Here is a 14,761-nt window from a genome sequence, read left to right as displayed (position 1 = left end):
AAGATTTTCGCGCTTCGTTTGTGGTTGGTAGTTGGAGGCGATGCGCATCTGATATATGGCAACACTGGTATAGATGTTCCACCCTAGAGCAATCGAGACGACATTTTGTTCTGCGCTAGCGCAGAATGCGGTAGTCGCGGAAGCGATGACTGTCAACGCGGAAATCGGCAACCTTATAAACGCCATATTGTTTGCGCGCACGTTGTATTAAGAAAGTCAGTAGTGATAAATTTCGCGATATCGGAAGTGTGTTTGTCACGAGAGGAAGTGTCAAAGAAAAGGTAAATAGTTGAGCTGCGCAAGTTCTGAAACACGGTGTACACAGAATCGCGTAAGGATTTTCCAATTCATCCGTGATAGCCTAATCGACGTAAACGTACCCGTAAATCGATCGTGTCTCGAGGCTCTCGGAGCGTCATGCGACTATCTCCTCACCTCAAGGCACTTCGAAAGTCCGTGTATTCGTCGCAGTGACGTCACCGACAGTTCCGTGGGATGGCCCGTGATTTCTTGTACGAGTACCGCGACGCATCACCTTTCCTTCCTTTTTCGTCTCCATAAAAAGCTACCGAAATTTTTTGCCCACGAAATGATCGCGAAACGCGATGCAGTTGATAACACTAACGTTGTGAAATTCCGTAGACCTCCATAAATAGTCAAGTGAAAAGAAAATACTCTCCTTTCGTTGGCATCGGGCCGTGAGTATTTCCTTTATTCATTTTCTATAACTGTGAATTGCGGGTTACAGTGAGTTTTAACGTTGAAACGTGAGAAATGCCAAAGGCCGTCCAAATCAACGCGTTTTTCTCCCTCTCCCGTCAACTATCTCCCTCTCTTTTATCCTTTCCTCGTTTCCATCTCTTTCTCGCACTCTTATTCCTGTAAAACGGGGTTAGGTTACAAAATCGAAATTGCCCGAGAAAAATATTTGAAATATCTGGGAATGCTTTCCTACATCCATACTTTAACGGGTCGATCCAATACAAGATATGATCGATAGCTTGACACGTTGAGTTTACGTGGACGAATCTTCCAAACTAAGAGATAAAAATCGAGCAGTAAATAGCAATGATATTGGAGAGTTTTAAATTGTTATGGTTGCAGATTGAAACCAAATTTGAACAAACGTAGAAAACGGAAAACGTTAATGAACGAAATGGCATTTATTAATTCGAGTCCTATTTAAAACGAATGAATCGGGAGGGAGAATTGAATGCCCGTAGTTGGCAGTGTGTATAACGTACAATTACAATACCCTCGATACGTTAGCCAACCGTAGTACAGCTGCTTGCAGTTTTGCAATCAACTTTGATTAGTGATCATTAATTGGATTATACCATTTCTAATCCTATCATTATTGCGTTTGACTTTTGTGTAGAAAGAATTGCACTAATGTTTTTTTTCGTCGATGGTATAGTAATGGCGACATCCATATGCGATAATCGATATACGAAGGGATCAAAAATTTCAAATGCAAATGCAAGATGGCGATTTTTATATCGTGCTTTTATGTCAAAAGGATAAACAAACGATGGCTGTGCGACGATGACTTTCATTATCGGATTTTCTTTTTGTTCCGTTTGCTACGTTTACGGTAAACAATGAGATTCGTACACGCAACCGACTTAAGTTGAATTTTTTATATCCGTACTAAGTACTTCTCGTGTGTCTCCTCTTTATAACAAATGCGTTGTCTCAAAATTAGCCACCATAACGTGTCGTTATCTTATGTAATACGACGCGTTATATGTATATACGTACTGTATGACTTACAAATGTTTCCGTACTATAAGTGTATTTCATCGATTTTATTAATCGCGTTACAAGTGCAGTCGTACGCGACCAGGATCATTGCCACGTGCACGTGTACTCGTTACACGTCTTCTTTCATGCCTTTATGCGAGTGAAGCGTATCGAGTGCCTTGTATCTTTGAAAGAAAACGGGGTCATATTCGATTTGCACAGTCGCGTAAAAACAGCCTTTCTCTTTCCATCGCATCCAATTTAATTGATTCTGTTTTCCACTAATCTCTTAATAACTTATTGTATTCATATTGTTCCACGAAATCACCTGTGAAATGAAAATTACTTGTTTACCGAATAAATGATAAATTATACATCTAATTGAAATTGTTCAAGATCAATTGGATCTCTTCAGGGTTTATTAGGATGCGTGTAGAGTTTAGAATCGGGTCAGATTGAATTGCATCGAGTCGAATAGCAAGTCAAATCGCATCTTAACTGTTTATAGATTTTCTCGTTAATACAACCCTGAGCATCCATACTTGAGAAGGCAGGTGATGGACTGATAATGTAGGGATCACTCGATGACCTTGAACGACCGATTGATTTTGGATAAGCCGTAGTCTTCGTCGTTACTTACACAATCATTCCGCGCATCTGTAAAGTAGCAGCAGAAAAAGTCAAGATATCAGCATTAGTTGTGTCGAATACTTACCAAGGCGCGGCATTACCATCGGAGTATCCTGGATATTTATTTGGAATGTTAAGCAGTTACCGATCGAGGCTGGAGATATTAAACGATAGGAGGACACGTATCGTTGCGTAAACGTATAATCTGGCCGGTTTGGATCCATGGATACTGATTTGCGTGATGTAACCGGCACGATCCATTAGCGAAGTGTTCTTCGCTCCGTCATCTAAAGTTCGAATCGATAGTGAATAATTTTGAATGAGTTTTAGGCGAAGCGATGGCGTGGCGCTCGTAAACACTCGAGGGATTAATATTTATGAACAATTTAATGAGATGTTCTCACTGGAAATCACCAGAAATTGTTCAGGGCTTTTAATTGAACATTGTTTGAACAAATTGATATTCCACAAATTATCTCTTTTCTTACATGCATAAAAAAGGGAATTTGCAACGTAATGCCTTAATTGTTCCGAGCTGTTTCTTAGAATCCTCAGGATATCCCTCAATGTTAAAAACAATTGTTTTAAGTGATACTTAACGCCAGTTATAGCGCATTGAACAATGTAATGAAAACGCACGGTTCACGCGTTCACTAACGGTCGCAGGTTCATGTCGTGGAATTAGTTACATAATTTAAATTATACTCTTCACATTATTACGTAACCACGGTGCTGTCTGTTTCTGTGAAACGTGAGGTGACCCGTAATATTTTCGCCACAATTTTTTTGTAAAATTCCATGTAAATTATTTGACAACTACTCTCGCCATTTCGCAGTACTCTGAAAGCAGAGAAATATGTATCTTTGTACGGCTTTTCCCATAAATTATGTAAAATGCTTTATTGGAGATGGTGATAATTATGTAATTACAGCAAAGTATTTGAAATTATGAATAATTATTTAATCTGTTTAAATTATGGAAAATTATAATACCAAAATTGTTAGTACCATGTAGTAGCTCGTTTAAAATTATATGGTTTTACTTGTTATACGATCTTCGAAGAAATCCAAGTGGACATGTTTCTCTTATTGGTTTTGCGCGTCTGATATTCCGGTGAAAACTGGGATGCTTGCCAAAACTGAGGAAAAATGCCGCTAAACCGCGACTGCTTTCTTGACGCCAGGTATTTGGCAGACACGCGGATTTTCTTCTTCGACGTTGTATGCACCATTTACTATTTTTCACGTCCGCTATTTATTCCAAAAAATAGAATAGCAGTTGCTCTAATTCCAGTTCTATGTTAAAAAATAGTAGGCATCACTTAATGTATACATCTTTAACTTTTATATTAACGATGTAAATGTTTTATACATACATTGAACTCGTCAGGGTTTAATTCCATAGATAAGAATATTTACCGTTTTCTTTTTTGGACATACTTTTTATTTCCTCCACCTTTATATTTTATTACGATACTTAAGGGTTACAAAGAATGTCAGCTGTATCCTATTTAAATTTAGAATCGTTCGTAATACTTTTCTGGATCTCGAAAATGAGTTCACTGGGCGTTCACAGGCACACGCGAACGATAAATTATTATGCGCATACTATACTCCACAGTTTACACTTTTATTTTCATCTCTCTGACTCAATTCCTATAAAAAAACAATGTAATTTAATTTTTAGAGTACTGGACTTTAAACTTTTACATTACACAGTCAACTTTTCTATATTCCTAGTAGCAGTAAAATCAATTATACTTTAATATCCGACTGCTCTTCGATTTATCTCAGATCAGCAATCATCGAGTTATCCTCACAGTGCAGCTGAAACGGTAGCACGCGTCTCGTATATCAAATAACGAATTCCAATGAACTGCCTTTTTCCCTCTTTTGATTCAAGGTCATCGCTACTTGTATTAACTCGATCCAGTAACCTCTGGCATTTCTTCGTTTCGTCGTGAAATTCGACAGCCGTTTTGAGCAAGGTAGCTGGAACATCGATACCTTCTGTTCTTTGTAATCTTTCGAACAAAAGCGAATCGATATCCGGTTCGATCGCGTAACGCGACGGTGATCCAATTCCACTGACACGTTAGATACGTTTCTTATTTTCTGCTCGTTTCGCGGGCGCAGGGGTAGATTTTTTGTGGTCAGATTTTACGCGAAGGAGGAAAAGAGGACAAGGTGAAGTAGCACGCTCAAGTTACAAGGTCGACAGTGAGGTTAGAATTGGGGTTGAAAATCGAGTTTTGCGTGCTGCCGGTTCCTCCAATTCTTTTATAAGAGAACGTCTAATCGATTAACATAATTTACCTTACGATTCTCTCGTATAATAAAATGTACATTTAAATAGTATTGTACACTTGTAATTTGGAATAATAAAACTTTTTTAGGTTATCTTATTAGGTCTCTCGAGATATTTTATCATCGATCGTCTCTTTCGAAAGCTCTCTTATCTAGTGGTCTTAAGGAACGAGGTTTTTTATACGGAATTCAAAGTCCACCTGCGAAATTTTTTCGGTAGAAACGTATCAGTGGAATTATAGTCTTCACACACCTAAATTACAAAGAAAAAATCATTTAGCTTTCATGAATTGTGCACAAATTCTTCTATATAAACACATACCGGTTAACTCCCAAATACTTCACTAACTCGATTGCTCTCATCATTTCCAAATTCGTTCCAAATCCAAGTATTTCGTTGAACACAGGACGACTCTTTAGCTGCCGAATTCGCGGGCTTTCGAATCATTGCGCATGCGTTCTAGAAAGATTCCTGGTATCCGAATCCTCCCTGTAGAACTCGAGTCACGGTCCGAATTCTTCTTGGCTTCACTCAGCAAAATTGTTGACATTCAGGAAATCTGTAGAAGGAGAAAAATAAAAAAAGAGAAAGAGAAAAGAAATTGAGAAACTGGTGACGAGGGTGCAATGTCACATTACCGTGGGGGCCAGGCGGGCGCCGTAGCAGTCTCGTACAGCACCAGCCCAATGGCGCCGCATTCTCCTAGCAGACGATGTTCCAGCGGTAGCAGCGGAACCAGCAGCTCTGCTATCAACGGTTCCACCTCAAAGTTGACTACCTACCGATCTACTGGTTCCTCGTCGATCCTAGATCGACCAACAAACTTCTACTCGTCATCGGGCAGCTCGGGTTATCGTACGAGCCATACGTCCGAATACTGGAGATCCTACTGCCCGCCTGGCAGGTGAGTTTTCTTTTCTCCCCGACGTCCTCGGGGTTTCTATCGGATTCCGGGGATCGGCAACCACGTCTCTTTCCTCGCTGTCGCCATTTTTATCTGTAACAATGCTCTATTTTAATTGAGAGATACGTAAACTTTAATGACAAAATATGATTAGATACATATGTAACGTGTGAACATTCAAGTCTACTTTTGTCAAGACGAGCTATGAATGAAATATCAGAAATATTATTTGATTAAAATCTATTCTAATTTAAACTTCAAGACCCAATTTTAACTCTAAAGTCTCGAGTCCGTTCGAGGTGGAATTTATGAAAATAAAAATTGTAATGCTGGTGACTTAAAAATGTCTTTAGCGTGCTGCCGATCCCAGGGTCCTTCCCAATATTACGTATTGAAGCGAAACGAACGGAATATTAAATTGTTGATACTCGATGGGCCCCACAGTTTCTACTCGTCAACAATGACGGGCAGCAGCATCCGCAGGAACTACATGTCGGAGTACAGCCGGTCTCGCTGCTCACCCGCAAGGTGAGCAATCCCCGAGAAAAGGGGTGTAAAAGGCGGGGGATCGGTGACCACGAAGACCCGTCGACACCCTGATAAGTGTCACATTGTTCATCGCAATATCTTCTTTGTGTTTCTTAATCTTCGCTACCAATCGTGTAACAATTCCATCTCGTTAACATCTACTTCTTGGAATGTGATCATCTAAAATCTATGATACATTTAACGAGTTGTTTGCCATTTGTATACTGACATCTGTTGGATGCGATCATAGTTACCTTTTCGTCGTCGAAACAGCTTTGAGTTTGCTAGATGTACAGTTGGAGCGTATACTTGAATATTCAAGGAGAGCCACGCTGTACACGCTTTTGATAAATACCCGTTTATGGTACAGAGAAATTTCTAAAATGCCAGGAATAGCTTGCTCGACCAGCGATTCTTGAAATTGCTAATTATAACTCGGTCGGTAAAGCGTTAAGGCGAAACCAGTCGTTGCGAGGCACGATGGTGGTTGGATGAGCCACACGACACAAATGGATTCTCCTTTGTCGTCGATCGCCTTTTCCTTTTACCGTTGAGCTGCGGATCATTCTCGTGCCAATCGCATTTCTCGGTGAACACGAGGTGACCGTATAATGGTTACAAGATGTTCGCATGCTGCCCCCTGGTTGTTCGCGTTATAAATATCCGTAGTGGGCAACAGGTACCCCTGCGCGTGTATTCGCTCAACACCCTTCACAAAGCGCCAATTACTTTTGTCCGTGTCACAATGATCCAATTACGAACGCATAAAGTCCCTGTTTCTATCGCCTAGGTGACTGATGTTATACCCTACCAGCGAAGGTCGAGGTCGACGGCAAATAGGTCGCACATAGTGACCTGAACTGGTAACTCGAGAACTAGTTACACAGGATTCTTGTCTATGCATTTGCCCCCTATAGTCGAGGTCTCTCCATTGTTCTTTTTTTCTGTCTGCTCTAAGAACGTAAAATAAAAATATGTAAAGTTATGGTGTTATCACCTTTGACTAGAATAGGTCGTGACTCGACCATTGGCTTTTTGAACGAGTTTAGGGTCAGGAGGTCCTGAAATCTAGGGAACGATAATATAAACCCGTATTGCCAGTGAGTGTCAGAAGGCTAACAGTTTAGCTAACTTATGTATTGTAAATTTTATTTTCACTCGTGGCAATGTAACAAGAATAGGAGACCTAAAATCGTCAGCTACTATTTGATTGTAGACTCATTCAAGAAGTGTCTGATCGAGTTGCGACCCAACTTCGGTAGCGAGTGAAATGTATCAGAGAAATAGTACACGGTAATCGATTCCGATTAAAGTTGTATCGAGCAGCCGGAGACCTTGACCTCGGTAGAATGTCCTTTGTGCCGCGCACGATGAGAAGTGACTTTCTCCCTGGAATCCTGTCAATCCAGCGCGTGTGCCGTAATGATCTCGCCTACAACGACACGTGTGCGTGTGCTTGTATCTAAATATCTAGTGTACGGTACGCGTACTCCATCCTCTTGAAAGCTGGCATACATGAATGGCGTTGCTCGTTGGTAACTTTAAACCGCGAAGAGGATCGCTTTGTCGTAGGCCAGCGACAACGATGATTTCTTCCTTCTCGATCCACGGTCCGTACGAGATAGCCAACCTGAAAACAAGACAGAAAGTATTCGTTTCACGGAAAATTATTTTTAACCGAACGCCTGGTTCTTCCTACTTTTTCCTCGCAACTGGGCCACCCCGGTCTGTGTCATTTTTCGAGCCGAGAAACAGTTCGGACCTCGAGTCAGATTCGTTCGAACGTTGTATCTCGATAAAATCAGGACGATCCGGTGGGATTCTATCGGCGATCGTGTCGTTAAGAAACGTCTTCCATCTGCAACTACTCGTGTCACTAACACACATGCTCAGATGTCGCTTTACTCATCTAGGTATTAGTTTGCGCGTGCGTATGTTTACGTGCGTGATCCGCGTCTATACGCTCGCGAGCATTGCATAACTCGAAGAAATAGAGAAGGAAGGAGTAGCCCTTGGCCGCGGGCCCAGCCGAACAAAACGATGTTCGCAATATTCACATTGGACGAATTTTACAGGTCAGTTTCGTCGTCGGCGTACAGCAGTACGGGCAGTGGTAACGCGGGTACGAATGTGACTGTGAACGGCACCAGCAGCGGTAGATACGGCTTGTCCACGTCATCGTCCTCGTCGAGCATCTCCGTCGGCGACTCGTCGAGGGACAGAGCGCAGGAATCGTCGTCGTCCGTCTCCAGACACGATCCGTCGGACCTTCTCAGATATTCGCCGTCCAATTACGTGTCGAAGACACGGCAAACGAGTAGCAGCGCCGGATCGCATCATCATCAGTGGAAGCACCATTCCACCGGGTCCTCTTTCACCGAGCTGTTCGGCGGCGACGAGCGCGAAATCGATCGCGGCATCAGAGATCGACCCGATTCCTCGCTTTCCTCGTCCTCCTCGTCGTCTTCCGCCGCAACTAGCGGTATACCCTGGTCCAGGTCGAAGAGAAAGCCACTGTCCAGCAGCACGGTGCTTACCAGCGGGCATGTTCGCGCGGACAGTACCGCGTCGCCTGGCGAGGTAACGATCGACGACCGCGGCACCATCCGCGACTTAGACGAGGACGAGGACGACGATGACGATGACGACGACGATGACGAGGACAATACCGACGACGATCAGCACAACAACAACGGCAATGGGAATAACAGCAACGTCGAGGATGCCTGCGCCTATGGAATTAACAACAACGATAACGATGACGACGATGACGCCGACGCCGACGGCGACAGCAACCTGAACAACCGCCATCACCACCAACGCGTTGCCGTTCATCGAGCCGACGAGGTCTCACCCGCTAAGCGTAACCTCTTGTCGCCTGTCCCCGGTGGTGCTGGCGGTGCTGATTTTGTTAGTGTTAAACTCGACCTGCTCACTAACCTTGCTACTAATCCGAATAATGCCGATTTGCTGATTAACAACAACGGCCAGGACAAAGTTGTGCGTCAGCCCGAGAACGACGTCGAGATCGAAGACGAAACCGAGGTAATACGGGGTGCCGACGCGATCGCGTTTCTTCAGGGTGGTCGCACAGGAGATCCGGAGATCTTGGAGGAAGGCAAGGAACAACAGCGAACCGCGTCGACCTCGTACGATATAAGTCAAACCGGGTTCGGGGGCGGCAACTCGCCACCGGTATTACAAAACGGCGTGGCGGGGAGACCGTCTGGTACCTATGGAGACGACCCATCCGCGCCTTCCACTTCGAGAAGACCGGATGGTCATTTCTCCGGAAGCGCGAATACTGCCAGTAATCTCACTTCGTCGCCCACCGCACCGTCCACGGCACATCAAAATCTCTACCGCGGGGTCACCGACCAGTTTGTGAGTGTTCCTACCTAATGGATTAATCAGACATAATTTATTTTATTTTTTTTTACGGTATCTGATCTTACTCACCCACTGTTGCAAAATATGTACGGGCAGGTGTATCAAATTTCGTAGAATTGGTGCATCAGCGTCAGCACGGTTATCTTCAGATATCGTTTATTTATTTCCTCCTCTGCCAGGGTTAGATAGAGTTTCGATCTCATCAAATTGCCTGTCGAAAAAATATTTCATTAGCAACGTCTTTGGCACTTAAAATATATTGCATTCTTTTTCGCTTCGTTCCTTGGACACGTTCTATTATTAATAAGTCATCCGCGTGGTGCTGAATGCATCGCGGTTGCCTCGGACGTGGCCAGAAAAGCACGCGTCTTCTATACCTGTATAGTCGAGTGCAACGTGGACCTCTTTTGCCTAAGAATAAGTGTAGGAGGAGAACTTTCTTACCACTTGAGTTTCGATTTCGGGAGGACCTAAAATCTACTGAGATGCTAGATAGAATATTGAATCCAAAAGGTACTTAAAGCTCAGGGAGTCTAAAAAGGAATAACCTAAATATTCCACAGTTTCATTTAGCTGAAGGTAGTCTAGGTTGCACCATGTTGTACAATGTAGCTTTGGCTATGTAAGTAGAGGGGTGGATGTGTACAAGATGTTGAGACATTTTCTTCTTTTCCCATATTTAAAGGGAGCCTAGTTGCACTCGACTGTGCTCATAATGTAGGGTCTTCATTGCTTCCTAATCTATGAAAAGTTCAGTGGCATGTAACGGAAGCTTGACGAAGTAGAAAAATAGAAAGATGATAAGCAGAAATGTTAAGTTACAAGTTATGTTCATCGTGTGTTACGAAACGAAGCTGCCCAGTGCGTCAATGTATTCTTCTCGCAGTCGATTGGACGGTTAGTGGCGAGCGCAGTGCTGCCTTTTATTAATAGACCAGAGCTCTCTGAGCAGGGGAAAGAGAAGCGCGGTCAACGGATCTCTTATAACCTAACGGTACCTCGTGACAGTGCGATACTACGCTTCTATGCATATACTATCATCGTTATCACCAGCATAGGTAATGCTGGTGACGCGTCGCGTCGGTAGACGACGACGACACCATTTCGCGCCAGTGATCCACGATCTTTTCCCTTGCACGAGCCTCCACGGATTGATCGACCATCTCCGTCGACAAGAGCAAACGAGTAGTGTGCCAGTTTAGCGCGCTAGTGGACCACGAGTGGGGGAAGAGCATCCTAGTGGAACGTCTTTCAATATACACACACGAGGGTTAAAAATTTCTTCCGTCGCATGAGACTGAACGTGCCTGCATCCTCGTTTCGATGTATCTTCCTCGACATAGAAACTCCTAAAAAATTCGGGAATTTAATGAGGACTTCGCCGTTTGTTTAAGTCGTAAACTGGCTTATACTCAAGTGATATGCTGGGGGTTGTGGTGCGTGTGGATAGTGATTGCTCTTCTCTTCGTATACGCGTTTTTGCTGGGTGTCACGGCGCCTCTGACGTCTCAGAAACGCATTTACTCCAGTGTTTATCCCGTACAGTTCAGTGAATCGGTTGTATCCGCACGCGTAACTCTACAGCCTCCAGCCAGTTGCGGGAAGGTGAGTGCTCTAGGAGAATTGTTGAGGCCTGTATATATAGAAAGAAAGAGCGATACGTGTTCCCATACACGCAATGACGTTGACGTTATACACGGCTTCCCTTTCTCGACTGTTCGATGCCTTAGATATTTACACTGTCTTCCCTTTTCTCAATATATTGTGTTGGGCATACTTTCTGTTTGGAACGATCCATACGCTGAGGTCGAACGCAACGAGAAGTGTACGTACTGTGTGGAATTTCTTTTTTTTAATATCGCCGTCCACTAATATCAGTGTCGTGTAATCTTATAACTAACGACTCGTTCATGTAGTACGATGTATTCCCTGTGATATCGACTTCGTGGTGTGTGCGTGTGTGTACGTATTCGTGGTGTGTGATGCTGTTCGTACCGCAAGCTACAAGACCGCCACCATCGAAGAAATAACTTGTCGTGCTTTAGAACAGAGAACGCGACAGTATTTGACAGTTTTTGCTCCCTGTAGAGATTTAGTTACTCCAAAAAATTCTATTAACATTAGAATGGCGAAAAAAGTAATGTTTTGTATTTATAGGAAGGAAGCCCGACAAACAAATCAGCACGTAATCGGCTACAGGCGCATCGTGATGAACGATGTGGACTAAACGGATTACGGAATATTGGAAATACAGTGAGTCATAGTTATTAATAAATATATCTACGAATGTGCTAGGAAGCAGTACTGTCGGTAATGACGGATCTATTCACGGACGGTAGAGGTAGCCATTTCGGTCCGCAGACTACAAGGCCCCCATACAACATTCATTTCTATTATATAATAAATGACGAATTTCACCATTCGCTGATGTGTCCCACCTTCGATACTTTCTCACGTTTAGCTTATCGCTTTTTTCTTATTGACTTTCCCCTCATTTGTATATCTTCTATTTACATATGTATGAATTTTAGCACCTAGCAATCACACTTTAAAACCAAGCGAAGAGATCTTGCGAAAAGCTTCGCGCTTTTTTTTAAATCTGTAAAATATTCATTTTAATTAAATTTGTTCAATAATAAGAGAATTCTTTTAATACTTACGGTACTGTCACCTAGCTTGGTTAAAAAATAGTTAACCAGCGTTAACACTTGCTTATGAATTTTTTACAGTGTTTTATGAACAGCGTAATCCAATGTCTCAGCAACACAAGACCTCTGCTGGAATACTTGCTGAACGAGCAGTACTTGGCGGACATAAATACTGCCACGTCCAGTATGAAGGGTGCCCTCATCAAGGCGTTCAGCCAGGTGATTCACGAGCTGTGGGAGGTGGGCGGTGACCACGTGGTGAACACGACGGCGCTCAAATCTCAAATTCAGAGATTTGCACCACGTTTCATGGGATATAGTCAACAAGATGCTCAAGAATTTCTCAGATACTTGCTGGAAGGGTTGCACGAAGATGTGAACAGGGTGACGATAAAGCCACAACCGATACACACAGATATTCCTGAGATGTTCACGTGAGTAGATCTTAATATCCCTCTTCGTTTTCATAACCGAATTCGTGTAATTGATAAAGCTTTCTTATACAGGGACAGCCAGAAAGCTGTAGAAAGTTGGAAACGTTATCTTCGTAGCGAAGACAGTATGATAGTGGATGTATTTGTCGGTCAATTACGCTCGTCGTTGCGCTGCACCTCCTGTGACCATGTGTCGGTAACGTTGGATCCATTCTGGGATTTGAGTTTGCCGATACCTGCCAGAAATGGCACGGTCAAACTAAGTCAGTGTTTAGAACATTTCACGCGAGAAGAAGTTTTGGATGGCGATGAAAAACCAACCTGTTCCAAGTGTCAAATGAGGAGGAAGTGTACCAAAAGCTTCAGTATACAAAAGTTTCCGAAGATTCTCGTTATCCGTATCCTTTTCAAAAGCGAAATACCTAAAAACAGAAATGGACTTCAATTATTTTGGTTAAACGTCCCAAATATTGTATCTCCCTTAACAGAAACATATCAGATTTAAAACGTTTCTCTCCTATGGAACGATATCGCGGCAAGCTAAACGTAATGGTAGATTTTCCATTGACGGGTTTGGATCTCAGTGCCTTTGCCGCTCCCAGAGTTCCGGGCTGTACATATAACTTGTACGGTGTCGCGAATCATTCGGGTACAACGTACTCTGGCCATTACACGGCGTATTGCAAGCATCCTTACTCAGGAGAGTGGCACGAGTACAATGACAGCCGGGTGTCCGTAGTTCCAGCGCGATCGGTCGTTTCCAGCGAAGCCTACGTACTGTTTTACGAACAGCAGCCTCACAGCTCTCACTTGTAACCTTACGCCATGCCTAGAGCGAACGACCATCTTGCCTCTTGATACCTCAGTCCAGCATAGTATAAAAAACAGTGTACTTTATCGTACCGGTATTGAAAAGCGACTAAACACTGAACGACAAGTAGAGGGTCGTATTCGACGACCGAACGGAATGTGTATTGTGTGACATTGGCGATAATCATGTACCCTTCGAGCAAGTAACGTTTGTTTTTCTGCAAGGTTAGAGAAATTCCATGGTGTGAGGAACTCCTCCCTTCGGCTTTTTTAGATATGAGACGTTTTAGTGCATTTTTATCAAAGGGAGAATATTAAATAGAGCCGTGGATATAAGCAGATATTAATTACCACTCTGGATACATACAAAAGGCTTGGGAACTAGAATTTCGGCCAACTAATATCGTTATCTTGAATTATTGTATCATTCATTGATTTTTTATATATATCTTTTTCTGCCTCCTCTTCTTTTTATGGAACGAATTTTTAGATTTTGCCAGATAGATTTCATTGCGTCGCGTATTGTACGAAGAATATGCATGTACTTTGATATCTGAAAAGAAATAAACCAGGAAGAGTAATCATGACTTCGCCAAAGATCACGTATACGGGGTAAAACGCTTCGGATGTCTAGTTACTTTTGAATAGACGATATAGTAACATCTATCTCACCCTTCACTGAACACCTGGCAATCTACAGCTATTTACTTTTGTAAAATATTTTGTTTAATAATGTCACAGTCAAGAGTTATTTATTTAATTTATGGAAAGAGAAAACTGATAAGATATTAATATATTCGATATTGACGAATATAATATATATAAATATATATTATTATACGTATTACATACCAATAAAAATAACAAAGATTAAGGGAAAAATCCGAACAGCTGAAATATTTTTCTTTCTTATATCAAGCGTCGTACGATCTCCGTTTTCCTCTGCTGAAAAACAAAGATATCAATGTTAATAAATCGATTGTATCAGACAGTTACCTGGAAGACCATCAACCAATGATCCTAGGTTTTTATCATCGAATAAAATATGTACTGTCCAACTAAAATGCGACATAATATCGGTGGGAATTATGGATTTGCAGCGTTGTCTTTTATGGAAATACGAATCGGTCTTAAATAACATGCTTGATTAAATAAATTCTTCAAAAACAACAAAGCTTATTCGTATCAATAGATTATGTGTCGATGCAAAGTTTCTTACTGATTTCAACTAAGCCGATGATCGTTCAATCGTAAAAGAACGTTACAGGAAGCCATATTGTGATGTAACGTTAACCAATCAGAATATTTGACACATGTGATTTGTCAGTCCTGAAAAAAGCGCGGGTTAGTTCCGGTATTTTGAAAC

At 42.4% G+C, this 14,761-nt stretch overlaps 1 protein-coding gene and 1 long non-coding RNA gene across 34 annotated transcripts; one reads left to right on the top strand and one right to left on the bottom strand.

Annotated features, from left to right (window-relative positions):
- Window positions 1-103: 103 nt before the first annotated feature.
- LOC105661873 (uncharacterized) lies at window positions 104-12,301 on the bottom strand. 30 transcript variants are annotated; one of them, XR_013041189.1, is made up of 9 exons: window positions 12,164-12,301; window positions 9,573-12,102; window positions 5,993-9,511; window positions 5,003-5,678; window positions 4,135-4,933; window positions 2,243-4,029; window positions 1,762-2,071; window positions 956-1,037; window positions 104-879 (listed from the first exon to the last, which is right to left on the bottom strand). It is a non-coding gene; the product is annotated as an uncharacterized LOC105661873 (long non-coding RNA). The 30 variants fall into 30 exon arrangements; XR_013041190.1 differs by having other exon boundaries at window positions 1,774-2,071; XR_013041171.1 differs by having other exon boundaries at window positions 104-305; window positions 381-2,071.
- On the top strand, window positions 5,308-14,569 carry LOC100876753 (uncharacterized). Of its 4 annotated transcripts, none has more exons than XM_076541689.1 (7): window positions 5,308-5,585; window positions 6,030-6,113; window positions 8,189-8,960; window positions 11,661-11,756; window positions 12,233-12,585; window positions 12,658-12,983; window positions 13,085-14,569. In XM_076541689.1, exons 1-7 carry the CDS (start codon window positions 5,308-5,310, stop codon window positions 13,399-13,401), a joined length of 2,226 nt encoding a protein of 741 aa, XP_076397804.1. In that variant the 3' UTR covers window positions 13,402-14,569. The 4 variants fall into 4 exon arrangements, with proteins under 4 accessions (XP_076397804.1, XP_076397803.1, XP_012135639.2 ...); XM_076541688.1 differs by having other exon boundaries at window positions 8,189-9,023; XM_012280249.2 differs by having other exon boundaries at window positions 8,189-9,497.
- Window positions 14,570-14,761: the final 192 nt, after the last annotated feature.

This window comes from Megachile rotundata, chromosome 16 (genome assembly GCF_050947335.1).
Source record: "Megachile rotundata isolate GNS110a chromosome 16, iyMegRotu1, whole genome shotgun sequence".
Classification (NCBI taxonomy): domain Eukaryota; kingdom Metazoa; phylum Arthropoda; class Insecta; order Hymenoptera; family Megachilidae; genus Megachile; species Megachile rotundata.
Note: the sequence above shows the minus strand (reverse complement) of the source record. Positions and strands in the feature narration are given on the sequence as shown.

Coding starts and splice junctions, on each gene's coding strand:
- LOC100876753 (XM_012280249.2), top strand. CDS start 5,308: ATGTCACATTACCGTGGGGGCCAGGCGGGCGCCGTAGCAGTCTCGTAC. Junction 6,114..8,188: donor TCTCGCTGCTCACCCGCAAG/GTGAGCAATCCC, acceptor CGAATTTTACAG/GTCAGTTTCGTCGTCGGCGT. Junction 12,984..13,084: donor TCCGAAGATTCTCGTTATCC/GTATCCTTTTCA, acceptor GAAACATATCAG/ATTTAAAACGTTTCTCTCCT.